The sequence below is a fragment of the Leucopleurus acutus genome (assembly GCF_964270905.1).
Source record: "Leucopleurus acutus genome assembly, chromosome: 8".
NCBI lineage: Eukaryota > Metazoa > Chordata > Mammalia > Artiodactyla > Delphinidae > Leucopleurus > Leucopleurus acutus.
This window is the reverse complement of record NC_139151.1, coordinates 41,183,634-41,203,157: the sequence shown is the minus strand read 5'-3', so window position 1 is coordinate 41,203,157 and position 19,524 is coordinate 41,183,634. Positions and strand designations below refer to the sequence as shown.

The 19,524-nt window shown below is 37.1% G+C and overlaps 1 protein-coding gene across 3 annotated transcripts in view; it reads left to right on the top strand.

The window, feature by feature from the left end:
• Window positions 1-19,524, top strand: part of FAT3 (FAT atypical cadherin 3) — a gene marked incomplete at both ends in the record, with an annotated part of 559,095 nt that overhangs the window by 437,164 nt on the left and 102,407 nt on the right. For all 3 annotated transcript variants that reach the window (XM_082845224.1, XM_082845225.1, XM_082845223.1), the window contains 2 exons: window positions 12,455-12,730; window positions 15,180-15,390. In XM_082845224.1, coding sequence (XP_082701350.1) covers window positions 12,455-12,730; window positions 15,180-15,390 — 487 coding nt within the window. The remainder of the gene's footprint in view (window positions 1-12,454; window positions 12,731-15,179; window positions 15,391-19,524) is intronic.

The following is a 19,524-nucleotide window of genomic DNA, read 5'->3' as shown; positions in this document are numbered from 1 at the left end:
AGAGATAATACAGTTTAAGAAATGAATATGGTACAGATTTATAAACTGGAAAACAAGCACACGATTTTTCTCCTTAGGCATTCAAAAACAAAACTTGTAAGCTTGGAGAGAATACAAGAGGCATCATCCTTGAAATCACAACTGTAGAATGTTTTAAGTATGGTTTTGAAATGCAAACAGAGGCAGGACAGAATTTTCAGTAATTCAGGATTTAATTGGTTCTAATAAAAGACAGAGGCCTTACCCTCCAACTCACCCCATGGACACTTCATGCCATGAGCCTTTGTAAGGCTGGACTTGGCATCTACCCAGACTTAGCTTAGACGAGCCTGCAAAACCCAAAGTGTTTGTGGTGAGCAGCACTGAAACCAGCTCTGAAGAGGCTTCCCACACTCAGGTTTCCTCCTGCTTTGAATCCATTGTACTTCTTTAGGCATTTCAATTGCCATTTTGAACACAACATCTTTGAGAGTTACTTTGCTTTGTTTGGTAGTTCAGGAGCTCACAAATGGCCCCAACTGTGGGAAATAAAAAGCAAATGAGGAAAGGGAAGTCTTTTACAGAGAAACACTTGTTCAGACTGTAGATTAGGCTCAGGACAAAGCAAGCAGAAAGAGGCAAGCTTTTCAAGAGCACATCAACTTTGAAACCTCAGGAAGGTCAGGGCAGGCTTGCTGGCCGGAAAGGCTCTTTTATCCCATTAATATGACTGCTTCTGTGAACACAAATATTTTAGCATCTTGACTAAGTTAACTGGAACTTTTTAAAGGAAAGAATTGGCATTCAAAGAATCTAGTATGGCTTTCCAAATACGGTGGAGATAAAACAATACCCAAAATGCTATAGGCACACTTCTCTAAACTTTTTCTACCATAAACTACAAGCAAAGCTTGTCCCCGCGTCAAGCTCACTCCCACGGCAAGTCGTCCTGGCACAGAAGTCGTAGCACGGCCCTTTTCCTCTCACTCAAAAAAGCACATCTCCACCAAAGTGATGGATAGTATAGTTATTTATAAGAACAACCATGGTCTGACTAAATTTATTTCTAAGAGTAAATAATTGTCTAGAATGCAGCCAGATGCTTGCATATTATTTAATGGAGAACCACTAAAGGCTTTCTTATTAGTCAGGAATAAGACAAGAATATCACTGTTTCCACTACTATTTAACATTGTGCTGTAAGTATTAGCCAATACAATTAGCTAAGATAAAGTAATTTGTGTTATAAGAATTATAAAGGAAAAGGTAAACTGACCTCTATTTACATGTAGTGTAATTATATATCTGAAAAGCTCCAAGGAGGGAATGGAAAAACTACTTCAAATGATAGGAAAATTAGTAAAGTAACAGGTTATAAATTTAACATACAAAAATTAATGGCCTCCATATATAGCCCACCCCCCCCCCAAAAAAAAAAAAAACAGTGAAAAAGTGTAATGAAAAAGAACCTATTTAGGTTAGCACATATATAAACTTTAAAAGTGTTCAAAACCTATCTGAGGAAAACTAAAACACTCCTGAAAAACAAAATAGTAGATTTGAACAAATGAAAAAAGACAAACTATGTTCTTGGATAGGAAGACTCCATCATGAAGAAATTAGTTCTTCCTTAATTATCCTGTACTTTTAACATAACCCCAGTTTAAAATGCTATCATTTTGTCAGGTGCTATAGAAGTTGATTATAAAGTTAATTTAGAAGAACAACAATCGGGACTTCCCTGGAGGTCCAGTGGTTAAATCTTCACCTTCCAATGCAGGGGGTGCGGGTTTGATCCCTGGTTGGGAATCTACGATCCCACATGCCTCATGGTCAAAAAAAAACAAAACATAGAACATAAGCAATATTGTAACAAATTCAATAAAGACAAAAAAACAACAACAATCAACAATAGCCATGAAAATCCTGAAGAGAACAAAGAGAAGACCTAGCTTTTCCAAACAATTAAAATATATATAATGGAAATATGGAATCACTATTTGTGCACCAGGAACTAACATAGTATTGTGGCTCAATTATACTGCAAAAGCAAACAAATAAACAAACTCATAGAAAAAGAGATCAGATTTATGGTTACCAAAGGCAGGTGGGAGGGAGAGGGGGAACTGGATGAAGGGTAGTAAAAAGGTACAAACTTCCAGTTATAAGATAAATAAGTACTAGGGATGTAATGTACAACATGACAAATATAATTAACACCGCTGTACGTTATATGTGAAATTTGTTAAGAGAGTAAGTCCTAAGAGTTCTCATCACAAAGAAAAATGTTTTTTCATTTCTTTAATTTTGTATCTATATGAGATGATAGATGTTGACTAAACTCATTATGATAATCACTTCATGATGTATGTAAGTCAAATCATTATGCTGTACACCTTAAACTTACACAGTGCTTTATGTCAATTATGTCTCAAGAAAACTGGAAGGAAAAAAATACTATAAAGCCTCTGTGATTAAAACATTTTGATGTTGTTGCATGAAAAGATAGATAAACCAATGGAACAAAATAGAAAAGCCAGAAATATACTATCTGCATAGGTAGAGTTAGTATACAGTAAAAGTGGCTTCTCAAATCGGTAAGGAAGTGATGGTCTGCTAAAAAGTAGCATTGAAATAAATAGAGAGCCATGTGGAATAAAATAAAATGGGACCCATTCCTCACATAATATACTAGGAAAAATTCCAAATGGATTAGAGATGTAAATGTAAGAAAAAAGAAGCATTTAAATTCAATTTTTTTTTAAAAAATAAGCGTGATCACCAAAATCTGGAAATGTAGAAAATATTCTAAACTATGACTTAACATCCAGAGACAATAAGGGAAAAGACTGATGCATTCAACTACATGAAAATAAAATCTTTTGCATGGCAAAAAAAAATTACCATAAACAAAATAAAGATAAATGACAAAATTGAAAACATTTGCAATGTGTATCCTCATGCTCCCAAAATAAAGGGAAAAAAGTACCATCTAACCCGTAGAAGAATGAACTTATATAGTTTTAACAGAAAAAGAAATGCAAATGGTTCTTAAACATATGAAAAGATGCTCAACCTCACTCATAACAAGAGAAAGGAAAATTTAAAATACATTGAGATGACATTTCTCATCTATCAGCTTGGCCAAAAACCCAGAAGTTTTACAGCATGCTCTGTTGGCAAGGCTGTGGGAAGACAGTCATTCTTAAATACTGCTATAGAAAGGCAAAGTGATCAAACTTATAGGTAGGGGAATATGGGAAGTATCTCACAAAACCATATAAGCACTTCTTTGTTTCAGCGATCCCAATTCTAGGGACAGAAATATATGTTAGCAAAAATGTGAAAAGACACAAGCACAAGGCTCTTCATTGCACGGTCATTCGAAGAGCAAAAATAGGAATGCACGTCAATAGAGGACTGATTGAGTTAACTATGATACATTTATCCATGGAGAAGTATTTCTGTACTGCTGTAGCATGGTCTTCATGATATAAAGCAGCAACATTATTGACCTTTTGAGTCAGATAGCTCTTTGTTGCAGGGGTTATCCTGTGCATTTTAGGATGTTTAGCAACTCCCCTGCCGTCCATCCACTAGGTTCTAGGAAAATCCCTGCCCCGAGCTGTGACAACCAAAAATGTCTACAGACATTGTGAAATGACCCCAGGAGACAAAGTCATCCTCAGTTGAGAACTATTGATATAATGCAGCAGTCCCCAACCTTTTTGGCACCAGGGAGCGGTTTCATGGAAGACACTTTTTCCACGAGGAGGGGAGGGGGAATGGTTCAGGTGGAAATGTGAGTGATGGGAAGCAATGGGGAGCAATAGATGAAGCTTCGATTGCTTGCCTGCCGCTCACCTCCCGCTGTGCAGCCCTGGTTCCTAACAGGCCACGGACTGCTACTGGTCCACCGCCCAGGGGTTGGGGACCCCGGATATAATGTTAAGTGAAATAACCTGTTGAGGGGAGTGTATACAGTATGTTAATATTAATAAAATAGATGGATAAAATGTAACATTACTGAAAAAAAAAAATTACCTGAAGAAGAAGGGAATACATGAAAGAGAAAGATACAGAAGCTAAGATTGACTATAACTTTTTGTAAATTTAACATTGGTAATTTACATATAATATAAAACAAAATTAAATGTTAAAAAAGCAAGTCTAAAATTTGAAAGTAAATGGAAGCAGATGAACATATATGTGTATCCAGTTGAGAGCATGTATGCACAGGGAAGAACTATTCTAAGTGACTTTACATATACTAATTTGACTGTATATGCCTAGTGGGATAAATCCAAAGGACAAAAAGACAAAATAATATTAAATTAGTTTGAATGACCATAATTGTAATGTGCTTATAATAACAATGTTGGTGTTATTCAGAGACTTGGGCATGTATTTCAGATATGTGAACATTCAGATAGGTGAATAATTATGGTGATGTCATTGAGCATGAGAAATGTCATCATGAGAGAAAGAAGATAGGTAAAAAGAATGAGATTAAGTAAAAACCTTGATGAGTACCTTAATATTGTCTTTTGTTTTGTTTTTTATTGAAGTATAATTGACTTACAATATCGTATTAGTTTCAGGTGTGCAACATAATGCCTCGATATTTTTATGCATTACAAAATGATCACCATGATAAGTCTACTTACCATTTGTCACCATAAAAAGTTACTATAATATTATCAATTATACTGTATTCCCTTTGCTGTACATTACATCCCTGTGACTTATTTACTTTGTAACTGGAAGTTGTACCTCTTAATTCCCTTAACTTATTTCACTTATTTCCCCACTTCTCTCCCTTCTGGAAACCACCAATTTGTTCTCTGTATCTATGAGTCTGTTTCTGTTTTGTTATGTTTGCTTTGTTTTTTAGATTCCACATATAAATGAAATCATAGAGTATTTGTCCTTTTCTGAGATTTTTCACTTAGCATAATACTCTGTCCATCCATATTGTCGCAAATGGCAAGATTTCATTCTTTTTTATAGCTGAGTAATATTCCATTGTTTGTGTGTGTGTTTCTGTGTGTATGTATACACACACACACACACACACACACACACACACACACACACACACCACCTTCTTTATCCATTCATCTATTGATGGACACTTAGGTTGCTTCCATATCTTGGCTCTAGTAAATAATGCTGCCATGAACATAAGGGTACATATGTCTTTTTGAATTAGTGCTTTTTTTTCTTCAGAATAATACCCAGAAGTGGGATTTCTGGATCATGTGATAGTTCAATTTAAAAATTTTTAGGAACCTCCATACTGTTTTCCATAACAGCACTACCAATTTACATTCCTACTAACAGTGCATGAGGGTTTCCTTTTCTCAGCCTCTTCATCAACGTTTGTTATTTGTGGTCTTTTTGACCATTCTGACAGGTGTGAAGTGATATCTCATTGTGGTTTTTATTGGCATTTCCCTGATGATTAGTGATGTTGAGCATCTTTTCATGTGTCTGTCGGACATCTGTATGTCTTCTCTGGATAAATGTCTATTCAGGTCCTCTGCCCATTTTTTATTCAGGTTGGGTTTTTGATGTTGAGTTGTATGAGTTCTTTGTATATTTTGTATATTAACCCCTTATCAGATATATCATTTGCAAATATCTTCTCCCATTCAGCAGGTTGCCTTTTTGTTTTGTTGATAGTTTCCTTCACTATGCAAATGTTTTTCAGTTTGATGTAGTCCCATTTGGTTTTGTTTTTGGCTTTGTTGGCTTTTATTTCCGTAGCCTGGAGAGACATATTCAAAAAATATATTGCTAACACAACATCAAAGAGTGTTATGCCTATGTTTTCTTCTAAGAGTTTTATGATTTCAGCTCTTACATTTAAGTCTTTAATCCATTTTGGGTTATTTTTGCATAGGGTGTAAGAAAGTAGTTCAGTTTGATGTTTTGCATATAACTGTCCAGGTTTTCCAACACAATTTACTGAAGAGGCTGGCTTTTCACCATTGTATATTCTTGCCTCCTTTGTCATAGATTAATGGACCATATAAGCATAGGTTTATTTCTGGGCTATCTGGTCTATTCCATTGATCTATATCTCTGTTTTGGTGCCAGTACCATATTTCATTGATTAATGTAGCCTGGTAGGATAGTTCAGGTAGCATGATACCTCCAGCTTTTTTCTTCTTTCTCAAGATTGGGGTCTTTTGTATTTCGATACAAATTTTAGAATTATTTGTTCTAGTTCTGTGAAAAATGCCAATTTTTTTTGATAGGGATTTCATTGAATTTGTAGATTGCCTTAGGTAGTACGGTCATTTTAACAATATTAATTCTTTCAATCTAAGAAGATGGTATATCTTTCCATCTGTTTGTGTCATTGTCAGTTTCTTTCATCAGTCAGTGTCTTATAGTTTTGAGTACAGGTCTTTTACCTCCTTGGTTAGATTTATTCCTAGGTATTTTATTCTTTTTGATACAACTGTAAGTTGGATTGTTTTCTTAATTTCTCTTTCTGATAGTTCATCATTAATGTATAAAAATGCAGCAGATTTCTGTATATTAATTTTGTATCCTGCAACTTTACTGAATTTATTTATCAGTTCCAATAGTTTTTTGGTGGTGGTGTTAGCATTTTCTATATATAGTATCATGTCATCTGCAAACAGTGACAGTTGTACTTCTTCTTTTCCAATCTGAATTTTTAAATTTCTTGTCTGATTTCTGTGACTAGGATTTCCAATATGTAAAATAATTTCCAATTGCATGAAAATGGTGAAAGTGGGCATCCTTTTCTTGTTCCTTTCTTAGAGGAAATACTTTCAGTTTTTCACCATTAAGTATGATGTTGGGCTGTGGGTTTGTCATATATGGGCTTTATTATGTTGAGGTGTGTTCCCTCTATACCCACTATGTTGAGAGTTTTTATCATAAATGGATGTTGAATTTTGTCAGGAGCCTTTTCTGCATCTTCTGAGATTATCATATGATTTCTATTCTTCAATTTGTTAATATCGTGTATCACATTGACTGATTTGTGGATACTGAACCATCCATCCTTCCATCCCTGGGATAAATCCTACTTGATTATGGTGTATGATCCTTTTAATGTATTGTTGAATTCAGTTTGTTAATATTTTGTTGAGGATTTTTGCATCTATGTTCATCAGTGATATTGGCCTCTAATTTTCTTTTTGGCAGGTATCTTTGTCTGGTTTTGGTATCAGGGTTCCACTGACCTCGTAGAATGAGTTCAGTAGCATTCCTTCCTTTTCAATTTTCTGGAATATTTTGAGAAGCATAGATACTGACTCTTGAAACGTTTTGTAGAATTCACCTGTGATGCCATCTGGTTCTGGACTTTTGTTTGTTGGGAGTTTTTTGATTACTGATTCAGTTTCAATACTGGTGATTGATCTGTTCATATTTTCTACCTTCCTGATACAGTCTTGGGAGATTATAAGTTTCTAGGAATTTACCTATTTCCTCTAGGTTGTCCATTTTATTGACATAAAATTTGTCATAGTAATATCTTATGATCCTTTGTATTTCTGTGGTATCAGTTGTAACATCTCTTTCATTTTTAATTTTATCTATTTGGGCCCTCTTCCTTTTCTTTTTGATGAGTCTGGCTAAAGGTTTTTCTTGTTTCCTGAGGTAGACTTACATCATTATACTTCCCTCTTAGAATTGCTTTGGCTGCATCCCATAAATTTTGTGTCATTGTGTTTCCATTTTCATTTGTCTCCAGGTATTTTTTTTATTTCTTCTTTGATTTCCTCAGTGACCCATTGGTTGTTTAGTAGCATATTGTTTAACTTCTACATCTGTGTTTTTTGCAGTTTTTTTCTTGAGGTTGATTTCTAGTCTCGTAATGTGGTGGTTGGAAAAGATGCTTGATATGATTTCAATATTCTTAAAGTTGTTGAGATTTGTTTTGTGGCCTAGCACGTGATCTCTACTGGAGAATGTTCCATGTGTGTCTGAAAAGAATGTGTATTCTGCTGCTTTTGAATGTAATGTTCTATATATTATTTATATATATATATATATATATATATATATATATATATCAATTAAGTCCATGTGGTTAATGTGTCATTTAAGGCCAATGTTTCCTTATTGATTTTCTGTCTAGATGATCTGTCCATTGGCATAAGTGGAGTGTTAAAGTTCCCTACAATTATTGTATTACTGTTATTTTCTCCCTTTATGTTGTTAATATTTGCTATATGTATTTATGTGTGCCTATGTTGAGTAAATATATATTTACAATTGTTATATCTTCTTGTTGGATTGATCCCTTTAACATTATGTAATACCCTTCTTTGTCCCTTGTTACAGTCTTTGTTTTAAAGTCTATTTTGTCTAAGTATTGCTACTCCAGCTTTCTTTTGATTTCCATTTGCATGGAGTACCTTTTCCCATTCTCTCACTTTCAGTCTGTACGTGTCTCTAGATCTGAAATGAGTCTCTTGTAGGCAGCATATATGTAGGTCTTGTTTTCTTTTTTATCCATTCAGTCACTCTATGTCTTTTGTTGGAACATTTAGTCCATTTCCATTTAAAGTAATTATTGACGGATATGTACTTATTGCCATTTTATTAATTGTTTTCTGATTGTTTTTGTAGTTCTCCTTTGTTCCTTTTATTCTCTTGCAATCTTCCCTTGTGATTTGATGACTATCTTTAGTGTTCATTTGGATTCTTTTCTCTTTATTTTTTTGTGTCTATTAAAGGTTTTTGATTTGTGGTTACTATGAGATTCATATATAACATCTAATATGTATGGGTATCTATTTTAAGTTGATGATTTCTTAAGTTTAAATGCATTCTAACAGCCCCACATTTTTACTCCTTTCACCCCACATTTTATGTTTTTGACAACATATTTTACATCTTTTTATTCTGTGTATTCCTTATCTACTTATTATAGCTAAAGATGATTTTACTGTTTTTGTCTTTTCACCTTCCTACTAGCTTTATAAGTGCTTAGTCCACTACCTTTACTATATTTTGCCTTTACCAGTGAGATTTTTCCCATCATAATTTTTTAAATTTCTATTTGTGGCCTTTTCTTTTCCACTTAGAGAAATCCCTTTAATATTTCCTGTAAGGTTGCTTTAGTGGTGATGAACTCCTTTAGCTTTTGCCTATCTTTAAAACTCTTTATCTCTCCTTCAGTTCTGAATGATATCCTTACCAGATAGATTATTTTTGGATGTAGGCTTTTTTCCCTTTCAGCACTTGGATATATTATGCCATTTCCTTCTGGCCTGCAAATATTCTGCTGAAAAGTCAGCTGAGAGTCTTATGGGAGTTCCCTTGTTTATAACTAGTTGCTTTTCTCTCGCTGCTTTTAAGGATCTCTCTTGGGACTTCCCTGGTGGTTCAGTGGTTAAGAATCTGCCTTCCGATGCAGAGGATGTGAGTTGAATCCCTGGTCAGGGATCTAAGATCCCACATGCCACAGGGCAGCTAAGCCCGAGCGCTCTGGAGCCCATGCACCACAATGAAAGATCCTGCATGCTGCAACTAAGACTCGTGCAGCCAAATAAATAAATATTTAAAAAATAAATTATAAAAATGATAAAAAAGGATGAGTATCTTTAATTTTTGACATTTTTATTATTATTTGTCTTGGCGTGGACTCTCTGTACTTCCTGGGCCTAGATGTCTGTTTCCTTTCCCAGGTTAGGAAAATTTTCAGCTAGTATATCTTCAAGTATGCTCTCTGCCCCTTTCTCTCTCTATTCTCCTTCTGGGGCCTTTAGTGTGCTTGTTAGTGTGCTTGATGTTGGCCTAGAGATCTCTTAAATTATTCTCATTTTTTGTAATTCTTTTTTTTGTTGTTTTCTGTTTAGCTTGGGATTTCCACTACTCTGTCTTCTAGTTCACTGATCCTTTACTCTGTATCATCTAATCTACTGTTGACTTCTTCTAGAGTATTTCTTTACTTCAGTTTTCATGTTCCTCAGCTCTGTTTGGTTTTTCTTCATATTTTCTAACTCTTTGTTAAAACTTACGACTCTGCTCATCCATTCTTTCCCCAAGCTCGTTAAGCATCTTTATGATCATCCTCTTAAATTCTATGGGAGTAGATTGCTCATCTCCCCTATGCTTAGTTCTTCTTCTGGGGTTTGGTCTTGTTCTTTCATTTAGGACATATTACTCTGTCTCCTCATTTTACCTTATTTTCTGTGTTTGTTTTATGTATTAGGTAGTTCAGTTATGTTTCCTGGTCTTGGAGAAGTAGTCTTGTGTAGGAGACATCCTATGCAGCCCAGCTGCGCACTACCCTCTTGTCACCAGGGCTATATGTTCTAGTGGTGCCTCCTATGTGGGCTGCATGAGGTCTTTTGTTATGGCAAGGTCAACTACTGTGGATGTGCTGGTAGGCTTTCAGCTCAATTGGCTGCCAGGCCCTGCCACATGCAGTGGCTGCTGTCCCACAGTGGATGGGGCTGGATCCCAGTGCAGCTGGCCACATGATTCGGGGGGTCCCAGGGCTGGTGCCATGCCACTGATAGACAGGGTTGTTGACAACTTAATTTTGAATTGGTAGTATCAATATGAACTCATGAAATAATTGTTTAAAACAAAACACTTTCCTGACTCTGTCCACTGAAAAACTAGCAAAGCTAGCAGCAATAAGCATTCCTAGCACCAGACTGTGGTCTCTAAATGCCACTTCTAACTAAAAAGAAACCAACACTTCTTGGAGAAGTGGATAATTCAAGACTGGGGCAGAAAATATGTACAAGATGACCCTGAAAAAATTACCAGCAGCAATTATTGGAAAGCAAGGAAGCTATCAAAGACTACTTGGGTTGTGTCAGAACATTGCAGAAGCCAACTTGAAGAGGCTCCCCATGGCCAAGGAAGGACCATTTGTGCATCAATAAATATAGTAACTGCAGTGGACAGAAACACATCAGATGTGATTAAATTCATGAGCTCATAGTGATGCTTGAAAAAATATACCTTATTGATCACTTTGGGAGGAGCTGAAGAACCAACTCATTAGTTTGAAATGATCAAGGAAAAGAATTCTCCTTCCTTTTCAACATGAAGTGTACTTCAGAGTAACCGAATAATTGAAGAAAACTTTCTTTTTAGAACTATTCTAGCTAAAAAGTGGGGAAGAAATCATAGAATTAAGACACTACTGTTTTGTATTTTTAATGAATTAATATTATCTATATCATGATTATCAATGGCTGCTAATATCATGGAACAAGATAGAGAACTAGACATTATGCTTCTCCAGATGGAAATATATCACCCATAAAAGATTTTTGTCAAGAAAAAAAGAAGGAAATTGAATGTGAATTTTATTGTCTCCTACATAAAACTACCAAGTTATAAGAAATACACGGGACAGAGGAACATGTAGAACAAAACCATGGGGATACAATAAGCAAAATTCAGACTGTGGGAACTAAAGAGGAAAGGGCTCAATTTTTTGATTGCCAACAATAACAACATAAAAATTGCAAGGAAATCGATGAAGATAGAGGGAGAACCTACAAATTAAAAGATAATTAAAGGAAATGTCAATCAAATGCAATGTCTGTGCCTTATTTGCATATCCTGGTTAAAAGAAACTGAAAATATATATGCACGTGTACGCAACCATATATAACTCATTACAAAACAATTACAGAAGTATGAACACCAACTGAATATTTAAAGACATTAAGGAATTCCTGTTTTCTCTGTTTAGATGCAGTAGTGGTATTGTGTGTATGTGTGTGTTTATTTTGAGTCCCTATCTTTTAGAGATGTACACTGAAATTATATGATGTCTGGGACTTGCTTCAAAATAATATGAGGGAGCAGGTGGAGATGAATGGGCATAAAGATGAAACAAGGTTAGCCATGAATTGATCATTATCAAAGCTGAGTGATGAATATTCAGGGTTAATTAAGCTATTACTTTTATAAAATCTGCCTGAAAAATTTTGAAACAACTTGGGAACTTCATATTTTTACTATCATTAGTACCATGTTCTTTGCTAGACACCTCCCATCTGAAGGAGAGCCACCTCTGTATTCACACCTCCCTTTCCTCTGCCTCTTTGTTACTTATCTTGTCACTGCCTCCACATTAGGTCTACTATAAGAAGCACATAACAAGAATGTAAGATAATAAGAACTTAACAAACTAAGGTCACCCTGTGATCTCTTACATTGTGCCTCAAATAATCTCCTAGAATTATCACCCCCCACCCCAGAGGCTGTCTCATCTGTTCACTTAATCGTGAGAATATTGATCCTCATAGTTTATGTTCCTGCTAATGTGAACTACGGGTTTATCGTCAACCTCTAATTACAGAGTGCTTTCATAAGAATCTTCCTACATATTAAAGTAGTTGCTAGAAGCTGGGATCCAGGAACATAGAGGAAGGAGAGAAGGAGGGAACCTCTTTTACTAGAAATGAGTAAATTGGCATTAGTCATCACTCTTGTCTCCTTTTAACTATAGGTATTTATCAAAGTGCTGGATAATAATGATAATGGCCCAGAATTCTCTCAGCCAAATTACGATGTGACAATTTCCGAGGATGTGCTTCCAGATACCGAGATATTGCAGATTGAAGCCACAGACAGAGATGAGAAGCACAAGCTAAGTTATACTGTCCACAGCAGCATAGATTCTGTCAGCATGAGGAAGTTCCGGATTGACCCCAGCACTGGCGTGCTCTACACAGCCGAGAGGCTGGACCACGAAGCCCAGGACAAGCACATACTCAACATAATGGTAGGACCAAACTGCTTAATATGCTCTCCTAGCAGAATCACTGACCGTCCAAGGCACATGCCTTAGCCTTCAGATGTACAGGGCCCCTGAATTTTGTAAGTAGTAGTAAATTTGGTCTTTTCAACCACAGGGTTGCATTCATTCTTGCCTTTTTAGTTCAGTGAGGAATTACTATTGTTAGATAGTGACTCCATATGTTTGCCAAACTGAAATATTAGATGAGCTCTACAGACAGTGGCCGCTCAGTAAAGGCTGCTGACAGCCTGATTTGAGCAGGAAGGAACAGGCCATGTTTCTGTACTGGTTCACATCCAGAAGATTTTGTGGAAAAGTTTAAAAGAAGTTCCTTGAGAAGTTAATTACAAGGGTAATCATTTATCAACCTGTATAATGCTCAGTCCTTGGAAGCATTCAGAGAACTGATTGATTACTTATTGCAGTGACATTGGACCTAGTGGTAAATACTGGCCCACAAAAGAGATCTCAAAACTCACCAAAGCCTACAGAGAATGTTGAATTTGGGTTCATGGGGTCTCCAAATTATGTAGAAGATGCTTTCATTTTAAAACAAAGTTTGGCTAGTTTACATAATTGGGAAGTAAAGGTTAGTAATAAACACCCTTGTTTATGACCTAAAACCTGTCCCTTTAACTATCCAAGAACCCTATGGACAATTGTACAGCCACTGCCTAACAGGGCCCCCCTGAGTTCCTTAAGACCAGGTAGGATGGCAGAGATGTAATCTTTGTACTGATTGGCTTTAAAATACACTAAGATGTTACCAATTCCCAAGCAGCTGAAGTACTGTTCCACTAAGTACTACTCTTCCTTTCTAAGTCTCTGGGCAAGAAGAAACTAGAGTTCCATGCCTTTGGCTATGGTTTCCAGATGAGACTCCAGGGAACGGAAGAGGGACTCAGGGTTCATCAGATCCATCCCTCTGGGCGTTCATTCATTCATTCAACAGATATTTCTCAAGCACCTGCTGTATACTAAATTCTGTTCTAGGCACCGAGGATATAAAAGAGACAAAGTCCCTGCACCTTTGGACATTCGACTGGAACAGACCTAGATGTCAATAATCCCAAAGTACAGAGTCAAGTTTGGTCCTTGGGTGGGGCAGGCTGGTCTACAGACAGGGAAACTCATCACACTCACCGGCTAGCTTTTGCATGTATCTCTTCAGGAGCAGAACTCTACTGCCAGTGACTAACTCTATTCTCACGATTTCTTCAAGCCATTTCTGTTCATTCTTTCCTTAACAAACTTAGAATTCAGTGCACTTACCCTGTATCATTTATCATTTATGTAACTGAATATTTAGAGCAAACAACTCCTTTATGCTGCCTTTCTCCAAGCTAAGCCCTTATAGTCATTTTGCTCAATTCCTTTTAGGTTAATATTTCTGAAAAACCCTTTCCCTTTGATAGCTTTTCTTGGTATATTTTCTAATTTCTTCAAATCTCTCTGAAGTTAGGGGATCTAAAATTGAACAAGCAAAAAGCACACATTGGATTAATGCTACATACAATGATAGCAAAATCATGTGTTAGAGTTAAAGAATTGATTAGTTGCAAGCTTCTGCCATATGCAAACCAGGGAAAACTTTAAAGCAGTCAGGCAAGGTTCTTTGGTGATTTCACAGTGCTGGGGTCTCACATTTCAAAAATTAAGATTTGGTTCATCTTCCCAGTGGTCAGCGTTCTCTCTTAGTTCTGGGACTTTATTTATGTTGGTTCTTCTTGCCTGAAATATATGCCACGCCCCCCACCCCCCAGCACTTTACTACTTCTACTTGGTTTTGTTACCTTTTCCAAGCTAGGCTAACATCCTTACTAATTACTCATATTCTGGCACTTACCTCTGGGCCTTGTATCTTTCTACTTATTTGTTTGGATTCCCCAGTCAACTATAAGGTTCTTGAGGTCAGGAACTGTAGCTCATCCACCGCTGAACCACAAGAGTCCATCCCAGGACTTGGTAGATAATAGATGATAATAAAGGTTTGTTGAATGAATGAATGAATGACAGTGGCTACATTGCATTCATTAATTCCACATTTTAGTTTCCCCTTTACAAGGGCCTCCATCCACCATTCCATTAGCAACTGTATACACAAATTCCGGGGGGTGGAGGGTGAGGGGGGGCAGAGCAGAGTGCTGTGTTTGCGATATCCTGACATCAGTTCTACAAGCACAGACTGAACACAGACCAGAGGCCAGGCGTAATGCTGAGCAATAAAGACAGCGTGGCCCCAGCTCTCACTGTGTTCACAATCAGCGTCCTCCCTCTATAATAGCACTGCTTACTGAATACCTTCTCTGGGCCTGGGACTGGGTCAAGCGGTTTTTGTGCATTATTTCATTTTGATTTCACTTTAGGCACAGCCAGGTGAATTCTTTGCAACTTAAAGATTTTAGTCCTACTGCTTCTTATATTTTGCCTAAAGGTCAGAGATCAGGAGTTTCCTTATCGAAGAAACTTGGCCCGAGTCATTGTGAACGTGGAAGATGCTAATGATCACAGCCCCTATTTTACCAACCCGCTGTATGAGGCATCTGTGTTCGAATCGGCTGCTCTGGGATCAGCTGTACTGCAAGTGACGGCTCTGGACAAAGACAAAGGGGAAAATGCAGAACTCATATATACCATAGAAGCAGGTGAGAGCTGGTGCAGATTGCAGTGTCATGCATGGCATTGGACCCTCAGTAGTATTTATCACCATGTAAAATTCACATAGTTACCACTGGGATGTCTCCAGATGAATTTTTTGGCCAAGCAACTGCCCTATTTGCACAACGATGGTGTATCAGGTTCTTGGCATTTCAGTAAGATGTTTTCCATCATTGACAGCGAAGAAGGAGTTTCCTTTTACTGTGTTCAATCTCAGATTTTTCTGGAATGGAGAAGAGAAAAGAATGTGTAATAAACTCGGTGGCTTTTACTGATGGGTCAACAAGCCTTGGCCTCAGACTAAAATAACCAAAGCCTCCCGTCATTTGAGGGCTGCCAGAGAGTTCGGTGAATTGAATCTTAAAGGTCAATGCTTACTTGTCAGTAGGTGAGCTGGGGGCTGTGGGCTTCAGAAATTCCTAGGGTTAGGGTTAGGTTTAGCACAAACTCACTTCATTGGAGGTGATCTGAGTAGCAGAGTAGTTGGTAGGTACTGAACTGCTTGCTTAACCTGACAGATAAATAAATGCAGATTCTCGTGTTGTTAAATTTGAGATTTTTTTAAAAAATCAATTTTAGTATCTAGAAAGCAAGACCGTAGTTTCCTGATGGTTTGCAGTTGGACAGTTAGAAAACATTTATGACAGAGGAGATGAATGTCCAAGCAAAGACAGGACTGTGAGCCTAAAAATTACAAATATCCTTTATCTGCTCTATTTTCCCTTCCCCTGATCTGTCTTTTTTGAATATTCAAGACTCATATTCCCAAAACATTCTGCAACATTATGTCTGTCGTGCATGATGCCAAATGCTGTTTCCTTTCATGCCAGCACTGGAAAGGCTTCTTTCCCTTGATGTAAATACGGAGCATTTTTGTGAGTGGTTGAATTAAAATATGAATGCTAGAATGACAGTTCTGGACTAAAAAATATTAGAAAAAAAGCCAATGACTTTCTTTAAAAATAGCCCCTGTATTTAATGACAATCTAAATGTATTTCCTTTATTAGGCATCTACATTTTACATGAGTCTGTGCTAAACTCTATACCAAAAAAGAAGAAAAGATGTTGGTTCAGAACAGCCAGGTACCCCAAGAGAATTCACCCCTTTCTTTTGCAGATTCCCATGGAATTTCCTTTTAGCCTAAAGCCTGACAGTACTCTTTTTATAAACGCTATTTTTCATCTCTTGTTTGTCAGAGGATATTTTAATTATTTCATTACACAGTCCTTGTTCTTTTAGCTTCACAAATAATATAGGGAAACTTTAAAATACATATATTTAAATATTGCCACAGGAAATGTCACCTAACCCAAGAACTCTTTATGTCCGTTCTATAGTTTTCCCCTAATCTTATGTACTTTTCCTTTTCTTGTAATTCATTCATGCATATACATTGTTTCATGACATTGTAATCATTTTGATACAGGGTTTTATTTCTACTTTTCTTAACATCTTCTAAGCATTTGTCTGCGTGTGTACTTGCTTTTTATATTTGTCATGGAGGCTACTACATATACTCCTCTCAGATAGCCAGACATTTTGAAACCAATTTGGAGGTTCTCAGAGTAATTTAAGAGTAATTTACCATAAAGCTGAAAATTCTGCCTCGCTTATCTTTCAGCTTCCACAGACTATAGCTGGGTGCTGAACATAGAGAAAGGACTCAGTCATTTCTTCAACAGTTGGCTAAAACTAGAGAGAAAAGTTATTTCCTTAAAACATCTTTTATATAGAAAAGTCGAGTTTCCAGAAAACCCACAGGAATGCTTGGTATCTCAAAAAGTATCCTTTGATTGGATGTGTAAAAAGCGAATGAGAATTACAGGACAGACAGACCTACACTTGACCTGGACTGGTTTTAGTTAAGTCAAGTTTCTTCACGGATCATGGTAGGATACAAGCAGATCCCAGACAGTTCAGGACTTTGAATCAAATAACAAGAGGTTGGTGTAAAGTATATGTTTTATTTAAGTGCTCTCAAAAACCTCAGAGAAGCAAGATTTTACTCTGTTTACTGGTGGGCCATACATTTCCTATCCCCTGTCTGGCCTAAAGCAACTACTGAACCTTTTCATTTTGGCCTGAAAGACTGAGGTGGAATTCAAGTGCAGAACTTCGAGTCTTATATTTAGTTCAGGTTTGACGTTTGGTGCCAACAGTGGTTCATGGGTGGCTCAGAGACAGGGCAGTACAGGAGAGACCAGGACTAAGAAAGTGTTGAGTTAGGATGGGGGCATATTGGACCCCAAGATATATACAGATAGAGACTTAAACATCTTTTTTGATCTACCTCTCTCAATCATTCAACAAATATTTATTGAGCACCTTTTATTTGTGCCAGGCACTGTGCTGTATACCAGATTAATAATGATAAGCGAGGTCAGCACAGCTTTTGCCCAGTTGCCAAGAGTCTATAAGAAGTCATAGATTCCAAGAAAGCAAGCAGAGATTAGCTTCCAAGGATTTAAGTACAGAAGAAGAGAATAAGCAGGAAGTGGATTCTATGAAAATGGGACAGTGCATTGGAGAGGGAAAGAGGCAAAGAGCCCATTTGGACCTGACATATGAGCACAGCATCCTGGAAGGGGGTAACAAGCAGGTCAGCAGCCATGGAACAGCAGGATGGGGAAGCTCTACTCAAGGTCGGAAGCTGGCCTTCCTTCATCCCTGCCATATATATCTTGCTGTGTATGTACGAGCCTAGAGTAAGAAAGGACTCACCTTGAAACTCCACATGGGACACCATAATGAGGATGTGGCATTCATCATTCAGGGTTGCGTGTGTTGCCACTGCTGGAAGGTGACCATTACTCAGGTATCTCTATATTTTCCTCCCCTGAGATGCTAACGTGAAATGATTCCTGCCTCCTTGTGAGGGTCTATGAATCGAATATTGGAATCACACGTAATTCCACGGTGCTATTTATTGAAAATTTGCAAGTTTGTTCATGAGTTCATTGACCTTCTTGCTGTCACCACAAAATGGTCATGTTCAGGTGGCAAAGTAAAAAATCATGCTGACGTCAAAGATACTTTTGTTTAATATTCGTATTTGGGGTCTAGAATCAAATTCTTTATCTCTTTGTTGGACTTGCTCCCTCTTGAGAAATAAGCAAGCATCTTATAGAAATAGATTTTATACGAACAGGACAGTTTTGTTTTCAGACATGGAAAAGTTTAAGTAATAAGTATGTAGTAAGAAGTGTGCAAATAGCTGTATGTGTTGTATATTTCAAACACATTATCTAACTGCGCTCTCAATCCTGGAGCCTATCTTAATGATAAGCATTTAAAGTCTCTGTATGTTGCCATACTATGGCACTTCAAAAAGAAAGAAAAATTCAGATATAATTGAATAACCAAACTTTTAACTTGTGATGTAAAAGAATCTAGACACGCAAGCGTGTGTTCTTTGAGAAGCATGGGAAAGCCTCATGAGAGAAGCAAAAAGTAACACGGTGAAGGATGCTGCTTCCCACTGTTCACTACCTGTGAGACATGTGTTCTTTGAGAAGCACGGGAAAGCCTCATGAGAGAAGCAAAACGTAACATGGTGAAGGATGCTGCTTCCCACTCTTCACTACCTGTGAGACACATTCTTTACGTTCTTCAAGTTTTCTGTTCCCCATTCTCTCCTCCTCTTTTCCACAGTGTCATGGTTCACAGCCCTTCCCATTTCAGGTTTGTCAAAGTGGGGTGCCAGTTTCTTCGTTTCATAAGGATTATGCTCAAGTTCTTGGTTTCTGTGCTGCTTCAGATTTTTAACACTTTCTTATTTCATCAGAAACGTCTCAAATATTGAGCAACTAGAATGGTTACAGATGGAACCATTATACATTTCGTGTCTACTTTTATGTCTGTGTGTGCATATGATGTGTGTGTTGGGGTGTAGGGAAGTGAAGAATAGAAGGAGAGTCAGAAAAAATTCTCACAGCTTACACAGCAAATGGTGACTTGAGAAGAATTCTCCATACCTGAGCAAACCCCCGTCACCAAGCAGTGTTTGGGATGAAGTTGGTTTTGATGATATGTATGAAACTATACCAACTCCACATAGCAAAGCTTACCTTTGGGAGAGTCTTAAACCGAATGACTATAGGATAATGTTCTGAAGCGATT